This window comes from Acanthisitta chloris, unplaced genomic scaffold (assembly GCF_000695815.1).
Source record: "Acanthisitta chloris isolate BGI_N310 unplaced genomic scaffold, ASM69581v1 scaffold5421, whole genome shotgun sequence".
In the NCBI taxonomy this organism is placed as follows: domain Eukaryota; kingdom Metazoa; phylum Chordata; class Aves; order Passeriformes; family Acanthisittidae; genus Acanthisitta; species Acanthisitta chloris.
Window position 1 is genome coordinate 97,229 of NW_008656481.1, and position 13,585 is coordinate 110,813.

Consider the following 13,585-nt stretch of genomic DNA (forward strand, 5'->3'; position numbering starts at 1 on the left):
AGGGACAGCAGCAGCAGTAGAAGTAGTAGTAGCAGCAAGGACAGCAGCAGCAGTAGCAGTAGTAGCAGCAAGGACAGCAGTAGCAGCAGCCGAAGCAGGAGTAACAGAAGCAAGGGCAGTAACAGCAGCAGCAAAGGCAGCATAGGTAGCAGCAGCAGTAGGAAAGCATCTGGTATAAAGTATAAGGCTAAGAAGCAGTCCAAGACTGCATTGTTTCCACATGCTAGCACTGCTGAAGGAGAGGCAAGTGGCCGTCAGCAGAAGCATAAAACCCAGAGTAGCAGCAGAAGCACCAGCAGCGGCACCAGCAGCAGCAGTGAAAGCAGTGGCGCTTCCCAACGTCACAGCAAATATGACAAACAAGCTGAGACGAAATATGTCAAGTCCCAAATAAACAGTCACAGTAGCTACGATGTTTCTACGGAACAGGTGACATTTTTATTACTTTGACTTCTACTAGGAGGTGATCTTCATTAGGCTATAGGTAATAACTTCTTTTGGAATTTTGCAGGAATTTCATCTCCCAAAAGTCTACCGGCTTCGCTTCAGGTCTGCTCACATCCATTGGGTAGGTCCTTAATTCAAGTGCACATTTCCATGGTAGCTACAGTTGATATGATCAAGCATATTTCTGAAGGGCTTTATTTGAGCTATGTCACTTGGCCATTCCATACTGTCCAATAACAATATTGATGATGGCCAAAATAAGCAGATTTATTACTAAAATGCTGTTACACTCAATCCTTTTATTTTTGCACCACTTGCAATCCTCAAGTTTGGGTCAGGACACCTTTGCACAAGATGACGTACAATGCAGCCAAAGCTAGGTTAACAAAGACCATGGGGGAATTATAAAATAGCAGAATGTTCCAATAGGAATAGATATGTCCACAGTGTTTAGGCAATCATGGCAAAATCGTTAGCTATGCGGAGTTTTTCAGAAACCAGGTTCTGTACCCATTATTGCACAAAGTGTTTTTGAGTATATATTAGAAGGGTGATAATGTAGTAGCTTTTGTATGTGTTACCTGTGCAGTTATTATGTATCTTTTTTATGAAAGAGGAAGATGATTTACAGTGTTTTTCATTAAATTGTAATCTCTTTCTTTTTTCTGGGTATGGATATATTTGATCACTTACTAAGTGTCACTTTTCATTTTCCCTAACATTAGACCTGAATGATGTGATGCTGCCATTTGCAATTACTGTCTATGCAGCCTTCCTTTCAGCAGAGAGGTCCAAGTGGATCTGAGGCACATTCCTACCCAACATATTTCATGTCTGTATATGATAATAAAAATAATACACAAGATATTCTAAGTTTTTTACCTGTAAAGGGAGGCTGATAGCTCTGGGGTTTATGTCTACACTGTAAAACTAGAGGCCATATCATATTTTTTTCACTTATTTTTATTTCATAGCATCCAGATCACAAGGTATCAAGCAGCTCATCATCATCTTCCTCTGAGTCGGGAAACATCTACGGAAACAGCAGCAGCAGTAGCAGCAGTAGCAGAAGCAGTCACCTGAGTGGCACCAGCAGCAGCAGCAGCAGCCACCACCATGGAGAAAATTCTGCCCACAGCTCAAGGAGGAGCCATGTGAGCAGAGGAGTCAGCATCCACCACCACAGCCATGGCTCCAGCCTGAGACGTGAGGTGTGACTGGCGTATGGAACCCACAAGCAGCTGGGCTTATCCAGCTGCTGAGCAGGAGCTGTAGATGTGGTGGTATTCTAACCAGCTGAGGGGGTTAGGCTCAAGACAGACACTAAAAGTTAAGTCTGTCAACTGTAAGTCAAAGTCCATTGAGATATTTTCCCCTCATTAACATATTTTTTTTCAAATTCCCTTGGGTTCAGGCCCAAGGGAATTTGTATTCTGGTTCCTTTGCTTTATTCTTCTTCATTTCTGAAGGTGTTTGCAGTATGCAAAAGCCTGGATTTGGAAATTATGAAAGTTGAAGGGAATGAGGTTGTAATTAAAGGGGAAAGAATTTTCTTTTTCCTATGAAAGCCCAGAATACAAAATCAGTTGCATTAAGGTAAAAATGAGGAGGAAATAAATAATTCTGCCTAATTATTTTTAGATGTAGACTGGAGGTCATGAGTGCATGCAGAGTATAACTAAAATCACACATTCCATGGGCATTACTGATTGGTAAATGTGAAGACCCATTAAGCACAGATCATCTTTATTATGCACTTAGTATTCTATAATTGTGCTACATAAAGATATCTACATAATAATAGCACAAATAGCTCTGAAAAAGCTGGCAATGACTAGGGGAACTCTGCCACTGACAAGGATTTGGAAATAATTGATTGGCTTGAAGAAACTATAGTAGAGTAAAAAAAAGTTGTGAACATGTATACTGCTCTAAAAATCTCTAGTATGTATTGTAGGCAGCTATTTGAAATATCAAAATAATGAACAAAATCTTACTATGTGCATAAAGACAGCTTGGAAGTGTTTTGGATCCCTCATAAAAACAATCATGTGTATGAAAATTTCTGGTGGTAATTGAATAATCAAAATTTCAAAAAATTTTTCCTTAAATATTGGGGTATAGAAATATATACTGCAGACTGATAAAGGACAAGGGCTGCTTCCTGCTATCAGCACACATAAACTGGACTATAGGTTCTCTAGTGAATACACAGAAATACTTAAGCACAGATGGTTGGGGATTGTTTTTCAGCGCAACTTCCTGGGAGACGTAATTCCACCTGGCATTACGATTGTGGCACAGGCAGTAAGGAGTGACAACAGAAATCAAGGTTATCAGGCTACAGCATATGTTCGTTCTGATGCTGCCAAAGTTGATGTGCAACTAGTTGTGGTTCAGCTGGCTGAAACCAATTGGAAAGCGTGTGCTGATGCTGTGATACTGCCTCTGAAAGCACAGGTAAGCACATAGGCAGCTTTGCCCAGAGAGACCTCTACAAAGACCAGAGTAAGCACAGAGAACCTGCTGATTTGGAGAATTAGACAGGAAACACATACTCATTTTGAAATGTTTCACAAAGTTTGTGTAGTTTCAGAAAATGTTCCTACCTTTCACTACACTTCTGAACTAAAAAAAAAAACCAAAAAAAGAATATAAAAAATACTCAGAGACTTCAAAATCTAGCAAAAAATACTGATTTTCAAGATACATCAAAATACTACCAGCAGAAGCATAAAAAATGTTTGAAAAATCGACAGCTTCATTACTATCTATTTACTATTTGCTCTACTATGAGTTTTCTTGTCTGGGAATCTGCCCAATTTTCTCTATATAATTCATTTCAGAAAACAGATAATTCAAATGCATTTGCAATGTTGTATTTCTTAGGATTTATATGAAAAGATCAAAAAAGCAAATTTGGGTAATGGGTGAGCCTGAGAGAGCATCATAAATGAAGGAACAGGTCTTTCCTTTTTTTGCATCTCCATATGCTGTGCTTCCCATGCTCCTTTTAAGACAAGAAATCTTTGCATAGCAACTTACCAAACTCTGCTTTTTGCAGCTGCAATAACAAATTCAGTATGATATTTAGCATAGAAACAAGTAGGGTGGGTTAAATTCAGGAGATCTTGGGGAAGGCTAATAGAAATTATAGTGCAGTTGTTTCTAGAAAAAAATACATATTGATTATGAAGTTACCAAGTCTAAGGAAATCTCAGGATGTTTCAGTGGCTGCTTTGAGACAGGAAAATGTATATGTAGCTCTGCAAGACTAGCAAACATTTCTCCTACTATGCCTCAGATTTTTCCATAGGTAGTCTAAATTTCCCCGTTAGCCTGTTTAGAGCAAAAGATTGGAAACATTAAGGATCAATGCAAAACTTCGAAATGGTCAAGGTTAGTTCTGTGATTCTTTCCTGAAGTTTGAGTGACTGTTTCCCTGTTTATAAAGGCCAGACTGAGATGGGGCAAGGAGTGCCGGAACTACAGGATATCAGCCGTGGCTACCACAGGCCAACTGGCAAGAAAGCCAGCTGCACAGCTGAAGGTGCAATGGGGAAAGCTTCCTTCCTGGATTAAAAAGACTAGCACGGCGTATGTAATTCATTCTTTCCTATGTTATTTTGCCTTTCTTACCCTGGTTGGATTTTTAAAACCATTGACAGTATTGGATGAAATTTTTCAACCCAAACATGTTGGAGGGGGCAATGTCTGGATGGAAAACACAAGTTCAGTGGCAAAAAGTGTTTTATGAACATGCTCTACTTTCTACATGTGTTCATATTAAAAAACATCCCCCAAATATTTAAAAACTTAGTATGCTTGATTTCACTCTCCATACTAAGTTATTTGATATTTCAGTTCAAAATGCCTTTTTGCTTCAAAATGTTCTTTTATTCAGTCTCAAAAAAATCCGCAGTTAAAATGGGCAAAATAAAGCCAATATGTTTCCTCTAGATAAAATCAAACATTTAATATGGCATGAAATATTATTTCCTTGACTTTTCAGTGCTTTCATTTATTCCTGATTTTTCAGTTCTGCCCCCATGTCTGCTTTTGCTCATGTACTTGAGTTTGTCATATCTTGTTTATTTCTAGATTCATGCAATACGTTCCTGGTGTAGCACTCGTGTTGGGCTTCTCAGAAGCACATCAGAGAAATCCATCTCATGAATTTATAGTAAGGGCAGCTGCAACATCTCCACGAACAATTGATACAGTAATTAAAGCGCCTGGGGTATGTTAAATTTTTATTTTCCTTTTCCTTACCTAGAATGGATTTTCAACTAATAACATTTTTATACTTAACATAAAGAGACAAAAAGCAAAACATTCCCTTTTAGAGAAGTTGCTTTATACCTTAGATGGGTGTTGAAATACAACAGTTCCCTTGATTCTATGCTGTTTTGGTCCAGTGTAGCAGTAAGCTGAAAATCAGACTCTGTATTCAGGTACCTTATTTGCACACTGAGAACAACAGCAAGGCCCAAATTGTCTCAAGTATGACTGCCCGGCACTCACACCTTTATTCATTTTACCCCATGTGATTAGTTCTTGTATGAGGGTCTCAGCAAACAGTGGGACCTTGAGAACACTTTGCACTCTGCTGCAGCTATGAACAGCATCTCTCTGTGTTGGCAGTCAAGTCCCACCTCTGCAGTAACCAAGCTTGATGTGAGTCTGAGCAAGTTATGACAGCCACAAATACAACTTTGCCCTAACCAAACGAGCACTTAGTCACCCTCTCAGAGCAGCCTGCACAGGCTGGATCTGCAAAATCCCACTGATTAATTGGTCCTTGTCCACCAAATCCCTATGTACCACTTTGAAAAATTTCCCCTGTGGATCTCTGGCAAATTAATAATAGCTAGCTATTCATACACAGAGAAATCAGTGTGTCTCTAACCTTCCATGGTGCTTCAGTATTGCAGGATCTTTAATATGTGATAATGAAGAAGTAGGTACACTAGGTATTAATTTGATTCTCTTGGTAAATATAATTTGTAGCTACAGTGAGGGATCTTACTCCAGTCTCATGCCAGTCTTCAGCATTTTATGGATGATCTTCACCTTTCCAGACACATCCATCGGCTTACTCAGTTACTTAACTTGTTACCTTATTTTTTACAAGTCACTTAATTATCACTTAAACTTCATGTGTCAATTACTTTCCAATGTCCTTAACAATTTCTTGAAAGCCAAGAAGTATGACTAGCTTCCTCATAAAAGCTGAAGGTTTGGGTGCATCCTGGAGATACTAACACAACTGCAATTGTATAAAGGCATCTTCAAGATTTTTTGCAAGGATAAGAGTGGGGTTTTGTTTGCAGTCAGATGTTGAGCATATGGTTCAATTGATCTTAATGTGTTTTCATTTCTTTTTTTTTCAGGTAACACTTTACTGTCAGGCACTCCGACTGCCATTCACCCTGCCCTTAGGCCCATCTCCAAATTATGAGACTCGAGATATCACTGCCTGGAATTTGTTTCCTGAAATAGCTTCACAAATAGCACAAGAAGATCAATGTAAATGTTACTTATATGCTTGTCTCATGAATAAGAAATCTGTGTAGATCCATACTCTGTCATGACTGGGCCTTGCCTTTCCTTGTAGTGGTCTTATAGGGAAGCACAGCATCCCCAGCACTGCTTTCTCAACAGCTCGTTCCCTCACAGGGAAGCATATTTGTTGGCAGGTGAATGAAGAGATTTCAAACTGCTGTAAACATTCAGGGTTTGTGAATCACTCCTGTCAGCAAGGACTAGAGGTTGTCTTTTGCCCCTCCAGAGAAGGTGCCAGCTCTGCACTGAGAGGCATCAGATGTACAAGACAGCCATGTATTTTCTGCCCTGTTTATTTTATTCAAAAAGGAGTCATGTGAGTCTTAGCTGTTTGGTGCCTACTACTCCTGTGGGAAATGTGAAGTTTTTATCAAGGTTCATTACTGTTTCCAGTTTTTCGAGAATTTTGTACTTTTTAGTCCCTGTTAGCTTGAGTTTTGTGTTTGGCATGTAATCAAATCAATGATTTTATCAACTAGCGTAGTATATACTGGGTAATTATTTTGTAGTGCTTTCTTGTCCTTACAGGCTCTGGCTTCTGCCAAGGAGATGATGAAGTTTCTTTTGTGTTTCCTGGGTAGTTCAGTCTCATAGAGGTGGCTTTCAATACTTTGCAGCAACACGTATCCCATGGTCACATCTGCCATTTCTTTTCTGGTTTTGTTTTGCAGCCACATGTGAAATCAGAGAGCAAGATTTTAAAACATTTGATCGCGTGAGCTATGCATATTCTTTCAATAAAAGCTGCAATTTGGTAGTGGCTCAAGACTGTACTGAACACCCAAAATTCATCATTACTACAAGAAAGGTTGATCCTCAGTCTTTCTCAAGGGAGGTTCATATAAATACAACATCAGCGTAAGTGTGGTTTATATGAAGGGCTCAGAAATTAGGTATAAAGTTTCAGGGCATTAGTCTGGGGATGGGAGATGCCTAGCTCCTAGGCGAAACTAGTTTTCGATTAGGTATTGAGGAAAAGACACAATTTCCAGAAGGAATTCTCATCTAAGACTCTTTCGTGTAGTTGCTCTTGTTTTGAATTTCACAGACACCAATACCTGATAACATGCTCGTTAAGTCCCCATGGTGTCTTCTCTTCATAGGTTGAATCTCAAAGTCCCAAAGAATTTTGCACTTTGGAAAGAAAACTGCTCATTCATTCATTCAAAATTTGGATATTCAATTTGGTTCTCTGCTAGCTCTGGTCACAAATACCTGTACTTTTCATGTTTTAAATTAACCACTAGTGTATCTTCTTTGATTTTTGTTTTGTCTGAAGGAACATCACAATCTGTCCTGCCTCAAATTCATCACTCCTTGTGGCATGCAATGAAGAACCAGTCCTATCACACAGTGGAGTTACTGAGTATGAAAAAGGTAAGCTGTGATACCCAGTTTTCCAGGACTGGCCTGGGAACTAAATATCAAGAAGTTTTTATAAATTCCACAGAAAAATCTCAGCAAAAGGAAAACACAAGTGGGAATAATTCAAAGAACAGCTAGAGACTGCTTTCTTAACATTTGTATTGACTTATGTTCCTGTTTCCTATAGTATACACACTCTTGATTTCCTCCAGCATAACTGACAGGTGAATAAAGCCCTTTCTTATAGATATCATATATCCAGGTTGCTGAGTGTTCAGGAAAACAATTCTTGTTATAGTCACAGATAGATGCATGATTCAGACATTTAGCTGGAGCACCACCAATGTACTTATCATTTTAAGATTTAGCAGACTGGATACAAAAGTCAGTTCCAACTGTAGGTAACAGCAGTAGAATAATTTTGAAAATAAAGAAACTATTTATTCTATTTTTGCTTTCTCTCTCCATCTAAATATATATAAATATTTAAAAAATCATCGTGAAAAAAGAAAAATTGTGATGTATTTTGAGCTGCTCAGTTTCCCCATTAATTCAAAATTAAGCAGATCACCTATATGATTCACCAATCTCTTTACAGAAAATGTTAAAATTTATAAAAATGGAACAACAGTTATCGTAGAAGTTCCAACACTCGGACTGAAGAAGGTGACTTTTGATGGTGTGAACCTTAAGGTAACTGGGCTTACTTTCAAAGTTACTGCTTTCTTTCTGTCTAGTACCTTGCCAATGTAATAGGCCAATACTCCAGTATTCACTACAAAGATGTGCTGTTTTACAGGTTACTGTTGCTTCATGGATGAGAGGAAAGACCTGTGGAGTTTGCGGTAATAATGACAGAGAAAAGCACAATGAACTCCTCATGCCAAACCATAAGCTGGCACACAGCTGTTCCACGTTTGTTCATTCCTGGGTATTGCTAGAAGAGACCTGCTCTGGTGGTGAGTAGATCTGGAAACACTTTATGCTTGGGGAGAATACAGTTTCACTTTCCCTGTACTGACAGCTAGAAGAAAACTTTTTTTAAAGCAGCAGATATCTTTTGCTTAGAAATTGCAATAGCAATACATATCCATTTCAACTTTATTAACCATTGACTGTTTAAAACATTACTTGTGAATATAGAGAATATATATTCCAGCAAAAGTCTTCATCTCATGTGCAGTTCAATGTTAAATAACTGATTCTAATTTCTTACACTGAGTAGCTTTTTTCTTGAGATGAAAAATTAGGCCTAATCTTGCTCCCTCTGGAAAAAAGTGTGATTTTCACCACTGAATCAAAACAGTTTCAGCTGTTGTCTGCAGACTTAATTTAACCAAACAAGTTGCAGGCTATGAAGGCAGTGTCAGATTCTACTTTAATGCACATTTTCAAAGCGCAAAAAATTTTCATTTTTGTTCTGCACCTTCTGAGGGTGCAGTCTCAGGAAAATGTTTAGAAATACTCTTACAGTAAAAAAGCTTTATCTCACATGTATCTGGAAAAATAATCATAGTCTCCCATAACATCAATACAGTTTTGTTTAGTAGGTCTCCATTTACCTTGGACCTGAGATAACTTTATTGAAGTTAATGTTGTTTTCTCCTTGACTTCAGTGGCAGCAGAATTATACTTATCTGTGTGTCAGGAAACAGAGTCATAGCTGGGATCCTGTTAAGTTACATTATACCTTTCTAGTGAGATAATTGCAGCATTATAAAAATCATCCAATACAAAAATTATTCTTGATGTTATTATATAAATGCTGCTGGGTTTTTATCCATTCACTATGGTTGACATTTTTCCTAATGCAATGAAGTAGCCATTGTGCTTGCAGTGTCTATTCTTAATAGCTTTCAGACATGAGAGGTTATTTTCTGTGTATTATATAGTTCTAAAAAACTGAGTATACATGATTCCATTTGGGTTATATTGTGCAATTAGATTTTAAAAATAGCTCCCCTTTCAGACTCCTTCCTCAACTTATTATCATCCTATCTCGGTAACCTCACTACTGTGAAAATGGTTTGTCAGATACCTGTGTTTTAATAAAAGCTGAAGAGAAAATATGGACCTTTATTATTGCAGGGATCGACTGGGATTTATTTCTACAATTTTAACTACCTTTCCTTTTCCTCTTAGGGTGCAAGCTGCAGCGCAGTTATGTGAAGCTGAATCGAAATCCTACTATTGATGGTGAGGAATCTACGTGCTACTCTGTTGACCCAGTGCTGAAATGTATGAAAGACTGTACTCCAATCGAAAAATCTTCAGTAAAGGTTGGCTTCCACTGCTTCCCAAAAGGTATGATATTTTTCTCTCTCTCTGTGTCACATACTGCAGGAGCTGTCAGACCACTCAAAAGAACAAAACACAGCACAGCCATACACAGACCTGTATTGCTCTGACTCCCCTCTGAGCTGCTGGTTTTAATCCCATTAGTATTTGCTATAACCACAGACAGAGCTGGCCAACTGAAAGCTAGTTTAGATGATGGCAGGTAGCATCATCTGAAAAAAACATTTGAGGTGGTAAAAGGGACAACAATTAACAAAATAGCATTTGTCATGTCTTCAGAATCTCCATAAAGTTGAGATAAGGAACACTGAGTCCTTCTATGCACATTACAGTCTGCAATTTTGTGTGGACCAGGGCAAGCAAGGCAATTGAAAGTCAGTCAAGTAGTGTGACATGACTGCTGTGATTAGACTGCCATGCTATGCCACTGTGCAATACATCAGCAAAAACATATTGCTGAAAGGTTCTCTAGATTGTTCCAAAAAATGGTTTGGTTTTGAATGCATTTTATACCCACACACTCACACCACAGATTTAAACAAAAAAAAAACCAAAACTGAACGAACAAACAGAACCACAAAACAAAACAAAAAACACACACACAAAAATAAACCCCAACTGAGCCTTTCAGTTATACCAATTTCTTATGAATGTGATGCATTGTCTAACACAGGTTCATACTGAAGTTATATAAGCATGACAGGATAATCCAGCCTGGAACCTACAGATATTATTGGTGCATTCCTCCCTAAATCTTTTAATTAATTACAGAGTATATATTTAACTTGGAGGGAAACCTGCCATTAGGGAGTATCTACTGAAATGGTCTGTTCTCTGTGTTCACCATTGTTGGCCAAATCCATTGTTACCTAGGATAATCCAGTGTAGTTTCACTGAAGCCAATGGACCCTTGTATTGATTAGTACTGGAGAGGAACAAAGCATTTTATGTCTGAATTTAAACATCTGTGTAGAACTTTGCACTTTGCTCATGCTATTAATATCTGCAATGTGCTGAATCAGCCCATAAAAGCAGAGTATCTCTCTATAAAGATAGTCAACTATCTGCAACAGCCTATTCAACAAGTAGCACAGAGAGAGTGCTAATAGTTTTCTGATGGCTCCCTGAGATGAGAATAGATGTTTTCTTTCATGAATAGAAAAACCCACCCTCAACAAAAAAAAACCTTCCAAAATCTTGTTATATCCATGTTTCACAGATTTCTTTTGTGTACTCAAGTCTGTATCTCTGAAATGTCATAACCCCAGGCCACTCACTGCCTCAGAATATTAGGCTATAATAAAGCTGTCTCATTCTCTCACAAAACTGTTTGAGAAAAGAGGAAAATCAGAAAAAAAGATATGTTAGTTGTCGCAGCTAGTGCTGCTTTTAGAGCAACTGCAGGTTTCTCTGGTTCATTTACTGAAGCAGAGACTGGGAAGTCTGCTAGCAGCACTCCTAATCAAGGGCTTTATTTATTTATTTATCCTGAGGTGGAGGGGGAAAAGGAGGACAAGGGGGAGGAGGAAGGAAAAAGATGCCATTTGTTATTCTTTAGCAAGACGATTGCTTTTCCTCAGGCTAAGGATCAACAGAAAAACAAGGCCAGCCCTTAAAAACTGTTCTTTTCCTTTCTTTGTTGGATGACTTGGAGAAGCAGTATAAAGGAAATCCTCATCTTTCTCAGTCTGGGAACATGTATTTGCATATAGTGGACTAAGAGCTTTTCTCTCAAGAGTAAGAGATGTACTGTACATAAAAAACAAAATTCAGACATTTTATAGCATTTCTCACTTCACAGCCTGAAAATATATATTTTTTTCAAAAGCATCTCCAGCACCCTTCTGGAAAATATTTATTATCCAGTTTATCATGCAAAATCTGTGCTTCAGGTTGGACAGTAATTTAGCCAAGGAGAGCGTTAACCTTTCAGAAAATAAGTGACTGATACAACCTGAACCCATACAGCAGTCTCCAGACTTCCCTGTGATAAGAGATGGCATGTTATAAACGTACTGTCCAACTAAGGGATAAAACAAATGGAAGTAAAATTATGAAAGCTTTACCCATTCTCATTATACAAACTTAATCTGAATAGATGCCCTAATATTCTTCCTCCAGATGCAATGATAAACCTTCATCTAACTAAGAATATTTATTGGGAGGATGAATATCATTATTCCATTTAGATTATTTCAGCATTAAGGGATATGGCTTATTCAAGCTGCTGTTGATAAAGCAGTGTGGTAAGGTTAATACTGCAACTGACAATGCTCTGCCAGATTTCACAATATATGGGAAACTTTAATTAGGAGTTTATGAACCTCTGAAAATTCTCCAAAGGGCTTATCCTTCAGAATGAACTTCGAAAAATAGTCTGCTGAAATATCCAGTGATATGCAGCACTAACATGAAAAGAGATTGCTGATGTGGATTGGTACGTGGTGGTCTTACACTGACAGCAGCTACCTCCAGCACTTTTACAGCCTCCTGCCTGTTGTCTTTGTGCTTCATGAAATGTAATTCATTTTGGTTTTAGGGAAGTGTTATAGTAATTATATCATGGATGGAAATCCTGCTCCAAGTCAATGACTCAGTTAGATGTCAGTCGTGAGGGCAGGATTTCATTCTTTGCTTGATGAGGGAGTTGACAGCCATCAAAACAGTATTTCCTTGAAATGTGTTAATTTGCTTGATATTAGTTAACAATGGTTTCACTCTTCTGACAGAAACTGCTGTAAGCCTGCTGGAATGGCAGAGAAGCAGCGATAAGAAATCTGCATCTGAGGATGTTGTGGAGTCTGTGGATGCTGACATTGATTGTACCTGCACTGGTGACTGTATTTAAACTAAACGCTTTAGTGTTGTGCTATAGACATACTACACAAATAATTGAATAGCTGGACAGATAAGGGAACATAACAGCCATAGTAAAATATTAAGAAAGGTGCTTGAAGAAAATAAGTCTATTGCAAAGTCAAATGCATTATGTACAGTCTGCACTGCTTAATAAATATGTTGTTCATTAAATAAGTATTCATGTGGTCTCTCTCTTTATTTTTCCCTATCAACAAAACAATCAGGCCAACTATAATATTATCCAGAAATTCTGCTCCCTTTTATCTGCAATATAATTACAGCAGTCCTCTCTTAAAATTATGTTCTCTAGGTGATGAAAGGAAAACATGATTACGGCTACTGCTAACATTCCATTGTGCAAAGAATTTCATATTTAGCATACTAAAGACACAGTAAGCATTTGTTTTCTTTTATGTTTTCTGGTAAAAAGCAAAGTCTGTTCTTGGAACCAATCTGCAAAAAAATACATTTTACTCCCAGCAAGACCATTAGCCTTAGTACATTCTACAAAGGAATGAATTGGACTGCTAGACTCCCACTGTAGCTTTCCAGAGAGCTATAGTGTGTGACACAGTCCCATTTTCATTTAAATTTCAATGGATGTGCTGTTGCTTCATGAGCTAAAAGTGTGAATAGGAACTTTTTTTTTTTTTGCTTTACCATCTCCTATTGTATATCAATGAAAATGATGCCTTCAAAAACTTCAGGGAACAATAATACATCAAGTAGCATTGCAAATACTCCAAAAAGTAATATATAGAAAGATATGTAAGATCAATAGCATCATAAAGCTAAAATAAAGTACAAGCAGGACAGTTAGACTGTGTTTAACCAGTGAAGAATCAATCTACTAGATTTCACTGTGCAGAAAGCTAATTCCCTCCCACCACAGGAGACCAGGAACAGGTGGCACCTTCAAACTCCAAGCAACAGCACAATATCTCTTCACCTTATGTCACAAATCAGCCGTGCAGTGACCCATGATATGTTGTCTATAACCGGCAATAGCAGCCAGCATGCTCTTCCAAAAAAAACCTTAGCATGGGCAAGG

The 13,585-nt window shown here is 38.0% G+C and overlaps 1 protein-coding gene across 1 annotated transcript in view; it reads left to right on the forward strand.

The window, feature by feature from the left end:
- The window catches only part of LOC103811385 (vitellogenin-1-like), a 42,479-nt gene extending 29,768 nt beyond the window's left edge, over window positions 1–12,711 (forward strand). The window contains exons 25-37 of the mRNA XM_009084355.1: window positions 146–429; window positions 512–568; window positions 1,422–1,658; window positions 2,701–2,907; window positions 3,902–4,044; window positions 4,549–4,687; window positions 5,841–5,976; window positions 6,684–6,870; window positions 7,292–7,389; window positions 7,976–8,070; window positions 8,177–8,336; window positions 9,520–9,681; window positions 12,405–12,711. Of these exons, the coding sequence (XP_009082603.1) occupies window positions 146–429; window positions 512–568; window positions 1,422–1,658; window positions 2,701–2,907; window positions 3,902–4,044; window positions 4,549–4,687; window positions 5,841–5,976; window positions 6,684–6,870; window positions 7,292–7,389; window positions 7,976–8,070; window positions 8,177–8,336; window positions 9,520–9,681; window positions 12,405–12,523 (2,024 nt within the window). The 3' untranslated portion in view covers window positions 12,524–12,711. The remainder of the gene's footprint in view (window positions 1–145; window positions 430–511; window positions 569–1,421; window positions 1,659–2,700; window positions 2,908–3,901; window positions 4,045–4,548; window positions 4,688–5,840; window positions 5,977–6,683; window positions 6,871–7,291; window positions 7,390–7,975; window positions 8,071–8,176; window positions 8,337–9,519; window positions 9,682–12,404) is intronic.
- Window positions 12,712–13,585: the final 874 nt, after the last annotated feature.